A 12,500-nucleotide genomic window follows, 5' to 3' on the forward strand; every position below is an offset into this window, starting at 1 on the left:
GCTCTGCCATCTTTCTGAATTTTATCACTTCTTATTTTATTTGTACGGTTAGCGCCGTTTTTCACCGGTTCCTTATCTTGTATATTTAGTCTCAATGTACGCTTAGAACAGCTGTACCGGGACCGCTCTTAATTGGCGACATAAGTGAATGATTGACGCAGTCAAATTGGCAATGCTACAGACCCCCTGCCACAATCGTAATAAACATCTGTTTACCTTAAATGCTGCGCCCTAACCGTTTCTAACAGCCTAGCTGGCTATTGGCCCTCGTACTTTGTTAGGTATATTAGTGAAGGTGATCTCGTTATATCAAAGATGATCCCAAGTTTTTTCTGTTTCTAAGCCTTTGAGCTCGGTGCTTCCTGTCCCAGACAAATGTCGGTCACACTTTTTGTTTCCCCAGCCTAACTGTCGGAGACTAAGCCTGTGTGCTTTATTGGGGATACAGTTCGAGCTCGACCAGTTAAGTTGTAGCACTTATTATTATTACCTTTTGTTAAAGCAAGAATACAAATGTTGCCTTTTTGCTGTATTAACATACGTACATTGCAGCGTTGGCTTTAAATATACTTTTTTCGCGGTTAAAATTATTTCCGTTGCTATTAATTTTTGTGGGAAAAATTGGAGGCCACAACTTTGCACGTACCAAGGCCAAAACTCTTTTCGTAGATGCAACCTGTGACATACCACTGACTGAATATGAAAAAAGGTTTCCACCTTTCCATTTGGCTGTATTATTTTTGGCATGGAATAGCATATAACTTAAGATAAATTCCTGTTCGTTTCAGCTCCATATTATGTTACCTGCACAGTTGTTGACGCCATCCCCAGTATATCCTGCTTTGCAAGTACACGTGAAGGAATGCTTGGTGTTGGTGCAGTATGCATCATTGTGGCAGTTATGTAGTCCTGTTTTACACTCGTCTACAAATCAGCAAGTTTAAAATTCATTGAGAAAACGTTGGTGTCAATACTCCAAACAAAAAAATATTGCATTTAAAGGCCTGTTCGATATCGTATGGTGTTGCTGGTCTATGTGGTTGCTATACAAGTGAGATTTGACCTTTGGTAATCAGTATTTTGGGGATATAACAAGAAAAAATTTGAACTGTTTTTTGAGAGAACAGTTGTCTCGCATGCGCACGCATAACAAGCAGAAAAAAAAAACGCTGTTCACGAGAACAGTTTTTCCAACTAGAACGGTATAAAGAAAATCCAGGAAGGATTTCTCGGGGGTGTGGGTGAAATATCCGTTTTGCATTTCGCGTTCGATTGCCAAATCTAAAACCCGGACTTTAAACTTAAATCCGGGTTTCTCATGCGATCAAACGCACCCTAAGTTTCAATTGTCACCATGAATTGAAAAAGCTTGATCGAATTGAAAGGGGTTAATAACTTGAGAGAAAGGCTTCGAATTTGTATATAGTTTCATTATTTAAGGGAAAAATTTCTCGTCATCCACAACCGTTTAATATATGCCCCCAATTTTTCCAATTACGTTCCTTAAGTCTCAAGTTTGGTAACAGACCGATCACAATTTATCACATCCTAAGTTAATAACAACGAAAACAACGAAACAATTTTCCATAAAGGGTTGCTACAAATATTGTATTTTTACCCACTTCTCACAAAATGGCTCATGGACTTGAAATCGTTTATCTAAATCGGTACCATTAAATTCCAAGTCGGAAAATTTTGTGCGTTTTTAGAAAAAAGAAACTAGCATAAACGTTTTCAGGAGCTTTCTCGTTTACTCTTTTATTCTATAGATATCTAGTTCAACTTATAGCCTTTCACCTCACGGAATTGGGGTTATTTACCTTTCCGGAATAGGGGAATTCAAACTGGTAAGAGTAGTGGCGAATAGCGAAATTTGCAGTAGATTTTTGCCCAAAATGTTTGTCTAAGTCTCTCACAAGATTAGTCAGGATTTCCATAATAAGGTAGCAGTGTTCCAAGCTTTTTTAACGTCCGCCGTCTGGTTAGCTCGGTCGGGAGAATGCCGGTCTGCTGAGCGGGAGGTTGGGAGTTCAAACCCCGGCCGGACCAACACTCAGGTTCTTTAAATAACTGAGAAGAAAGTGCTGCTTTCGTAGCGACATCTGAAAACGGTTAGACTTTGTAGTCTTCTCGGATAAGGAATAAAGACCGTAGGTCCGACAGGACTTATCTGGTACTTGTGCGACCTAAAAGAACCCACACCACTACACTGGAAAGAGTACTGGAGATAAACCCCGGTCGGTGGTGTGGCCAACCTTTTCTGGGCTGGATGGGTTATTTCCCTTAGGAGTCAAAATGGCTACCTACACATAGTGTATGTATAACTTCCTGGATTTACTGCTTAAGAGCAAATGTCTGTAAAAATCGAGCAAAATCAAAATTTCGCGGCCACAGTCAAAAAATCATTTCCGCTCATATCTTGTCCATACATAGGCATAAGTAAGTAACTAAACGTGGTGTAGTTTGTTTTTCAAAAGGCCGCTTGGATTTGGAGAAAATCGACAACATCAATTTTCGTGGTCGGCGACTTAAAAACAACCGAAATTTGAGGCAAAATGAGGCGGTCTCAAAACTTCGCTCGCACGCACACAGGAAGAAAGCGGGGTAAAATATTCCCCGATAAATCAATTTATAAAGGGTTCCACTTCTGGTTTGGTGACGAATTCTTATCTTAACGATAATCTGGAAGATAAACAATGTTATTACTTCGGCGGAGCGCGAAGTAAAGGATTCGCGACGCTCAGGAATGTATCAAAGTTGCCATTTTTTGACAAGATTGGGCAAGCAAAGTCTGTAGGTTTTCGGTTCTATTCGGCTATTTGACCAAGTGAGAGCCGAATTAGTTCGAGATACCTCGAGATCACTTCGATTTCTTTGATTTATTCTTTAAGTTTTTTGAGGAAAAAAGAATTATTATTTCGGCTTTCCTGGGGTAGAGGAGACTCTAAGTTGAGGGATTAGCCGACTGCGCTACTGCGACCCAAGGTAGTTTGGGATATGAAAAATAGTTATCAAATGATACACTAGTTTCGGGACAAGATTGGGCGTGCAAGTACGTGACTTTTCGGCTTGTTTCAACTATTTCACGAAATGAGACCGGACCTACTTCGTGATATCTTGAGATTACTTCGAGTTTAGTCTTTAATTAGTCGAGGAATAAATAGAGGATATTTCGTGGCCGCGCAGAGACACGAAATTTCTCTTCGAGTGTTGAAAAACATTTCACGAGTTACCCCCTTCTTTCGAACCGTTTTATGATGAATTTAAAGTTACAAAATGCTGCACAAAGACATTTTGTCTTTGTTGAGAGCTACGTAGTAAAATTGCTTTCATGCGTTGCGTGACTTTCTCGAACGTTCTCTACGTTTTTGAATTATCCATGAATAATTAATTAGGACATGTTTACATTTCAGCATGAGTCAGTAGATTTGCACCAGTTACTGAAATCATAAAATATGTCGAAAAGCTACTACTATTCGCCCGTTTAGTATTTTCTAGAACCTTACGTCAAACGGTATACAAGTTCCAAGCGAGTTCTTTTGACGAACTAATTTTTTTCCCACGAGCTGGACTGCTGTGTTTAGTCAAGTGTGACGAAGGTCGATTTTCAGGTTCTGTGTTTACAAGTTCGCGGAAGCCGTAAGATATCTGAAGTTCAAGTGAGAGTTTGTTATTATTGGTAGAGGCTCTTTAGTTTTACTCAAAGTTCAAGTCAAGTTTGTGTTGGGGGATGCTGTGTTTTAAAGCTCTGTTAAGGCTATGTTCCTTTGGTGTTAAACTTCCTTGTGTTAATCCGACATCCCTGCGTGCTGATAGTCAGTGAATAATTATCCTCAAAACATTCGAACTCGTGACTTTGAGTTTTAGCCAATTCCATGCTCAACGTAATTGACTCCTTACCCATGCCTTACATATCTTTAATGAGTACATGAGACTGCTATGCTGTTTTTGAAGCCTGATGTGACTAAGAAAAATAGAGAATTGTTTTTTCAGAAGGATTTGTATGGAGTCATCAGAGCGTAACTGGGCTAATATCTCGGAGACAATTTGTCCCAAAATGCTAGTTTTTGGCAAGTAGGCCTCTTGGATGTTGCTCTTTTCAGAATATCCTGACAAATCCTAAAATTTCACAAATTAACACCTTAGTCTTACCATATTTGATTTCTTACTATTCCTCCGCATTTACAATTAATTAGTTCCACAACCACAACGCCGAAGTGTACGCTCCGTATCGTCTTGTTTCAGTTTGGATTCTTTTTCAACTAAACGAAAATTAAATTTAGGCTGAAAGTTGCGTTTTATATTTTAGGCATGTCCTACACCTTGGTTTTACCTGAAACTCAAGTCATATGTTATTTAAACATTGTGCTAAAACATATGTGAGAATTGGCCTGGGTAATTAAATTTGTACTTCACACGAACCTTCTGAAGCTGAATAAATTCTGCATGAAATATGAGACTTTTCAAGAACGTCGGTTGGTTGTTGCTCGACAAGTCACGATGGCTGGGCTCTCCAAAAGAAACTTAACTCACAATCGCACTTGTATTAAAGACATTTGTACTGAAACGATAATTTTTGTTACCTCAAATGCATTTTTCCGTTCTGGTTAAATGGCATTGCGCCTCGTCCCAAGCTAATCAACCGAAGATCCAAAAACTCGAGGAAACGTGCGGCGTGAAAATAACCTGAAACGGAACATTTCTTGGTATTGCTGGCCTTTCTTTTCCGCAGTCAAACTTTAACATCCATTTCCATTTAAAAATTCTAGGTCTCACAAAAACTGCGATTGATAGTGAAACTTTCGGGCTGCCGATACCTCTATGGTCATAAAAGTCTGGTCAAAAGTGTTGCGTGACAGGATTCACAGGCTTCCCAATCTAACCATTTGAGCGACGCCTTTTTTTAATGTTCTTGCCAGAAGTAGCAAATTATGCTACTAACAATCCAAATCATGTTTTTTTCTTTTTTTCCTGATTTTTTTTAAAATTGTGCTTCCATACAATACTAAATAAATCCAAAAATATCCTTTTTCGCGTCAACTTCCCCCCGTTGCCTTGTATGTGCCTTTGATTTACTTCAGGCTTCAATCTCTAGCTATTTCACCGCGTTATTACCTATAAGGCGGCTGTCTTTCCTCTCGCATATTCAAGTTCCATTGTTTTGGATAACAGTTTTTGTAAACATTCTGCAATTATCTTTCAGTATATATTTTTTTCTAATCTGAACATGGTTATTCGATCGTCAAATGCTTGTTTCTGTTTATATACAGAGGAACCCTGCCTTACGACCACCCCGTTTATACGGCCACCTCTTGCCTCAGCGCACCTCCCATAGTCTTTCCACCCAGACGTGAAAATCTCCGAGTCATTTTATTATTTTGAAGACCTCTTTAATGCGAGCACCTCGCTATTACGACCTGGATTTTACGGCCCAATGCTGGTCGCATCAACGGGGTTCCACTTAATTTCAGTTTTCCACATTGTAGAACAAAAAACAACCAAAAAAAAAAAAAAAAATTGTGCGTCAGCTGGACTATGGAAATTAACGTAAAGAACTAAAATTTAGGCCCCGCTTATATGAAGAAAATTTGTCTCGAGCAGAAGGGTCACCCGCCTACCCGAGCCTTCCTGGAAGTGGCAACGTTTCATGCATTTCTTTACAAAACATATCGAAGCGTTTTAGTCACCCTTTTTTAATGGTAGGGTCAGCCTCCTAGCCGGGGCAAAGTTTCTCCGTAGGCACTTTACGCGCTTTCCATTCAACAAAAATTCCCGTTTGAAATTTCGGAAAAACCACTTGCCCAGTGGAAGGTACATTCCAGTTGCACAGACCAAACCAAAGCCACCGCGAGTTTGGTTATCGTGCTTGTAAGCAGGATACAGATCAGTCGTCCTGGGGAAAATAATTTTGTAAAATGGGAGGGGACATTTCGGTCCGACCGGCAAATCCGATCCGTATTGGTAAAGGGCTCGCATAGCCTGCAAGGCGCGGACAATTAGAGCATGCGCGAAGGCCGGTTGGGGTCAATATTTTTTTCTCTCGGCTGGGAGGGTGACTATCTTACACGAGACAGGTTTTCTCCATATAAAGGGAATTAAAATTTTCCGTTACGAAATTGTAATAGAGAAGGAATTAAAATTCTCGAAAAAAATAGTATTGAAGCCCTCGAAGCTGTTTCGATCGAAAAGACTACTCAAGTTGCCCTGTGGATGACCGAACAGTTGTTATAATTATTTGGCGCCGCAAAGAACTTAGTAATTTAGATAACCTAAAAGGGTTTTCAATGTATTTAGGAGGAAACTGTCGTTGGGTGCCCATGTCAACTCTCACCTAACGCTTCCACTACTTTCTTTACCCACATAGTTTTTTTTTCAGTTTTACTCTCGGTCATTTTGCCATTTTCTGAGTGTGCGCATGGGTACCGGTCTTGAGACCGAGACTTGGTGGCTCGTCACAAATTCATGGTCAGAACTCTTAAAAAGAAAGTCTCTGACCATAACTTTCTCTGGCAGTCATCAATGAAACGGATGTTGAGGCTGCATCCGCTTCCGGGGCCCGTTCAATTCTCGAAAGTCCCGATAACTATAACGGGCCCCTAAAGCTGTTGTTGTTTACATGCAAGATAGAAATTTCAATAGTTTTGCATCTAACATGATAAAACTATCCGTTAATGAAAAAAAATGAGGTATTTTGCTGGCCAGAATCCGCGCTCCTCTTAATCCTTTTATTTCTATTTGATGATTTGATTTCGGGCCCGAAAAGTTATTGGGACTTTGGACGAACTGGCCCCTGGTCCGTTGTCTAAGGCCGCAAGACGGAATTTACTGGAAAAGTAAACTTAATGCTCTTGCCTAAACAGTGTCCTTTTAACGTGAATTTGAAGACGTCAGGGCCTAACCCACTGGTAAACACGTTTGATTCCAGCTTTCTACCTTTCTGTACCTGCCGTATATCATCTTAGTGTCAGATTTTAAAGCTTGTTTGAGTAGCCGAGCATGCTGTAAGGAGGAAATTGTCTGATATACTTTGACGTATCCTTTGGTAAAGGAATGAGAGGAACAGGTCAGCGTTCTAGACCCCAGGTTTCCTTCTTTGTATATATTCGATAAGTAATATATCAAACATGAGATGCAGTGTTTCATCACCAGATGAAACACCGAGAAGAGAGTTGAAAATACGACGCGCAGCAGAGTATTTTTGACGAACTTCGAGGTGTTTCATCTGGTGATGAAACACTGTGTCGAATGTTTGATATTTCTTCTCAAACAAAATCATTTTTGAAGGAGAAATTAAGGATGCAAATACTAAGCAGTGTTTCATCCGATTTCCAAACACTCATTAAACATTAATTTCCTTTGTATTTTCTTAATGAATTATTAATGAGTTTGAGAATAGAAACTGAAACTCATGCCTTAAGTCTTCACACTCAAGGAGAAGTTTGTAGACTTGAAAATAGCGCTACGTCATCTACCACTCCACAAGGCCGTCCTGCCCGAATAGCATTTCCCCAATTACTTTGCGATATTTTCTTTGTTGCGTGTGCTAATGTAGGTTTTTTAATACTGGTTAGCCTATGCAAGCATTTGAAAAGGGGGAGACAGGGTTTAGAGCGAATTGCTTACCTAACATCCTTGACCAAGAGTTACAGCGTAACCCTTTCGACGGATTCTTCTATCCCCTCAACGACCTTTCCTTTGGAGTCTTACTAGGTAGTACCCAAGATTCAGAGCCACCCTTCCCTTTTTATTGTGATTCTTCACTCAAAACAAAAAAACGCTTCCGAGATCATTTATCGAGGTTGTCCAAAGTTTAAAACCTATTCAGTGTTCGTGTGTACCGGCAGGGTGTATGATTTTGATGTTTTCCAAATTCCTTAATAGTCAATGCTTTTATCACACGCGCAGGAGTCCGAAAAAGTGACCACCACTTTACACTTTTAAATCAAGTACTGGTGGCAGCCAGACTATGCACACTGTATGCAGCCTTTCAGTTGTTGTATAATTGAACAAGTAACTTTGAAAACATCAAAGAAATGTATAAACTACTTTGTTTTAGACTGCTCATTCTTAGGTTCGAAGGATGGTGTTCGTTGTCACGCAACACCACTCCTTGTCTTCTCACACTTCCTCGCTGTATGGTGTAACGTCTATAACTGATCCTATCAGTTGGTAAGAACATCTTTCAAATCGCAGAAAATGTCTTAAAAACATATTTTTTTCGTGATATATTTTGTTCAACCACCTTAAGAACTTAGATCATAACGCTCATTCGGTTTGAGTGACATTTAAATAACCTGGCCCATCTTCAATGACCTCTCGTTAGTGGTCAAATTACAAAATGCGTTAGCGCCAGCAGAATTTTGGAGCTCGAGTGTAGAAAAAGTAAGAAAGGGCCGAAAATATAAAGGTAAATTAATTTCTATTAGATGTTAACAAATTAATTATCGTATTATAGAAGTACACCAGGTTTCTTCTCAGGAAATGTAAATGATCCCTTTCGGCAACAGCAAGGCGTTGGTGAATTATGCAAATGTCTCATATTTCACTCAAAATTTGTTCAAGTTCAGAAGGTTCGTCTGAAGCGCAATTTAAATTACCCAGGCCGGTTCTTACATATGTTTTATTATAATGTTTAACTAACTTATGGCTTGAGTTTCAGGAAAAACCAAGGTGTAGCACATGCCTGAAACTTAAATCGCGACTTTAGGTCTAAATGTAAACTTCGTTGAGTTGAAAAAGAACCAAAACTAACATAAAATTGTTTACCTTCCACATTATCGTCAAGTTAAGAATTAACCGCCATACTGGGGCTAAAACCCTCTACAAATTGATTTATCGGGGAATATGTTATCACGCTTTCTTCCTTTTTGCGTGCGAGCGAAGTTTTGAGACCCCCTCATTTTGCCTCAAATTTTGGTTGTTTTCAAGCCGCCGACTACGAAAATTGATTTTGTCGATTTTCTTCAAATCCAAGCGGCCTTTTGGAAAACAAACTACACCAGGTTTAGTTACTTACTAATAAGTATGTATGGACAAGATATGAGCGAAATTTAATGGCCGCCGGTTGCTCAATATTTACAAACATTCGCTGTTAACAACTGAATGGGTTAAACTAAAAGGGTAAGTGGCTTTAGAAATGCAAACTCTGCATTGTTCCATATAGAACACACTCAACTGTCCGAAAGGGTTAAACTATCCGCGCGGAAGGATTTGCTCATCCGAGGTTTTAAATATTGCTATTTGTTTTCATTTTTTAACTTACCTAAGCACGTCATTTCAATTTCTCTGGCGATTTCTTCCATTAACTCTCTGTTCCTTTCCCGCTCTTTAATAAACTCCTCTTCTTCTTTATTCATCGGAACGGGACAAACTGGAAAGTAGCAAAACATATGAACAGTAAATTTCAACCCGTAAGCTAACCGCATTTTATCAACTTTGCAACACAATAATAAATATAACAACTATTGTAATTGTAATAAATTACTATTTAATATTAATAAATAATAAAATAATAGAAAATGACAATAAAATAATAATAATAATAATTTAATAATAACGATAACGATAATAATAGTGATAATGACAATGACGATAATAATGAAATAATAATAATAATAATAATATTATCATTATTATTATTATTATTTTATTATTATCGTCATTGTCATTATCACAATCATTATAAGAATACAGTCAGTTCTTTCTTAGACAGATACCTTCTGGTCCCGTCTCGACTCTCCGTCTATTTAAGGGAGGTGTCCCGCTAATAGACAGTCAAAGTAAGGTGGCGCCAATAATTACAAGAAATTAAAGCTGAACTTATTCTGAACTAAACACACATCTGTTACACTTGTGCAAAACAATAAAAAAAACTGAACTACAATGTACTGGAAAGGTGAAATCATTTTCTCATTGTACCATTACACGTGGTTCATATACATGTCAACGTTCACGGCGTCTACTGAACAGCAACATTAATGCTAAACTAAGTCCAATTTCCCTTGAATTTCACCCCACTTAAGCTTTCCAATCATCTTTACACAGTTAACTCGCGATCGAACTCGGGTAACCCGAATTTCCTGCTAACTCGAACTAAATTTCCTTTCCCTTGATTAAAAATGTAATTGTAACATGGGAACTTATTTTTTTAAATCGACCCCGATAACTCGACCCCTCGCTGGCTCGTACTGTTTTTCATTCCCCTTCATAATTCGAATTACCGGGGTTCTACTGTACATTAATTACCGTAAGTACTAAATCATATGAAAATAAGTCGTTATAATGGTTTGTTTTTGATGTCATTATCTGAAGTTCCCATAAGGATCAAACAGTTCAGCTAAAAGACCGAGAACATAGCTGTTTTATAGGTTAAGAGGTCTCTTCATTTGGCGTTTAGAAGATACGCGCTGTGAGAAGACGCGTACTGTAGTTGGGTATGTAATTTGCTTACCCTAATTGCAATTTGTACTGTCATGTAGTGCACCTACATTTCCGTTTTGCGGTATTTTTCAGTACCTAAAGCACTTCTCAATTGTCCGTTGATGGTTTCAAAAGTGTTGGTTGTCCGTCTTTGAGAGGTTTCCGTCTTATACAGAGCATACAGCTATTTCGAGAAAGGTTGTCGAAAAGAAATGTGCACGCGACAATCCCGAAAGGTAACATGGGATATGATCAATACTCTGTTCCTGACGACTGTAGCTGTCGAACCTACTTTTGTTGCTTTCCTTTAGCACTCGCAAACACATTTCCATGGCCTTTCCTGCCAATTCGTTCAAATTTCTTTTAAAAAACAGAGAACTCAAAACCACCCACAATGCCTTTCGGGATTGTCGCGTGCACTTTTTCCGACAACCTTTCTTGAAATAGCTGTAGTCAAATGATTGGACAATGACAGGGGCCAACACCAGAGGGTTGTCCGTCTAAAGAGGTGTAGTTGACTGTATAGCAAATGTATTTCAAATCCATTAGAGAAGAAAACAATAGCGCAAAGCAATTCATGAACGGACACTGATCGAAAGAAATCTTGCCAAATGTTGATCGCGCATTTCTGAAGTTTAAAATCAAAAAATAATAATAAAACAAATATAATAAAGAAGTTGTTAACATATTCAACATTTTTACATTGCCCGTAAAACATCTTGTTTACACCCCAAAAATTTTGCATCAGTAAATTGTCTTCAATTTCTCTTATGATGACTGTTTACTCCAAGGAAAAATTGAAAACAATTCTCATGCAAATTTTATGGACGATGTAAAAATTATGGTGAATAAATCCTCGGAATAATGTTTTAGGGAAAGTGTAAAAATGAAAATTTTAAGCGGCTTTCTGTACATGAAGCACAGACAGGACATTTGACAGGGTGCTGAAATAAAATGGCGACAATCCGCAGGTGTGCAATTAAATTTGTTAGTGATGTCGTAGTTGTTAGTTGTTACCTCCATGATTTACATCTTCCTCTGTTATCATCGCGACTGGGAACATGATAACGAAAATAATTATTAATGTTTTCATGCCTGCCATCTTCCAATCTGTTGAAAAAAATAATCATTGTTCATAGCATGTCACTCAGAATTTATTTCGTGGGTGTTAAAGAGTTAGGCTCGCAAAGTTTAATAACCACGAGTTAGCGGGAGGGGAGGGGAGGGGAAGGGAGGGGAGGGAGGAGGTACCCTGGAAAATAGGCTTTGATAGACTGTGCTCGCAAAAGTAGCATGATATGCTACTTGCAGTGCTCGTATATTTCTAAAATTATGCCAATAATTCTACTAGTTTTTGTAAATTAAGCTCGTTTTAGCAAACAAAATGCAGAAATTATGCCTCTCCCTTTTTACTTTAAATTTGTTTAAAAAAAATACTTCAATGTTTCATGTACAAGTAAATGGCAGACTCATTTACCCTCAAGAAACTTTAAGAGTCCTAAATTCATTGTCTGACAAGTATAAATACTCAAACAATAATCAACCAACACGCGGACACCACCCTATATAACCGAGCTTGTTATGTCCGCACGTTGAGTCTTTTGGGGAGAGTCCTGAGTCACTTCCTGTTGGACCCAGGTCCCATGAATGGGATTTCGTTACTTAAATTTGCCCGTAACACAGATCTCGGACCAAAAACATTGGCTGCATGTTCAATAAATGACAATTCAGTTTGTACTGCAAAATTATAACAAAATGTGCAAATTATGCTCGCAGTGTTTTTTTTTTTTTTTTTTTTTTTTTTTAGAAAAAAAGATGAAAATTATACTCGTAGTGACTAATTGTGCCAAAATTATGCTAGTCCAATCTATAAAAACCTACTGCAAAATGCCGGTGATGCCACGATGCATAATTCCTTAAATCCCTCACCCCATTTCCCATATATGCATTACCCTGGTGAGGGTAAAAACTGGGGATAAAATCTCTCTCCTATTTGCATACAATAACTTTTTAAACGTAATTATCTATGCAGCTATTGTACATAATTATATGATCCTATCAGAAACTTCAATAGAGGAGTT

At 38.4% G+C, this 12,500-nt stretch overlaps 1 protein-coding gene across 1 annotated transcript in view; it reads right to left on the minus strand.

The window, feature by feature from the left end:
- Nucleotides 1-12,500, minus strand: part of LOC140946565 (uncharacterized) — a 54,029-nt gene that overhangs the window by 26,499 nt on the left and 15,030 nt on the right. The window contains exons 2-4 of the mRNA XM_073395692.1: nucleotides 11,437-11,529; nucleotides 9,263-9,370; nucleotides 805-924 (exon numbers count right to left, since the gene is read on the minus strand). Of these exons, the coding sequence (XP_073251793.1) occupies nucleotides 805-924; nucleotides 9,263-9,370; nucleotides 11,437-11,521 (313 nt within the window). The 5' untranslated portion in view covers nucleotides 11,522-11,529. The remainder of the gene's footprint in view (nucleotides 1-804; nucleotides 925-9,262; nucleotides 9,371-11,436; nucleotides 11,530-12,500) is intronic.

This window comes from Porites lutea, chromosome 8 (genome assembly GCF_958299795.1).
Source record: "Porites lutea chromosome 8, jaPorLute2.1, whole genome shotgun sequence".
In the NCBI taxonomy this organism is placed as follows: Eukaryota; Metazoa; Cnidaria; class Anthozoa; order Scleractinia; family Poritidae; genus Porites; species Porites lutea.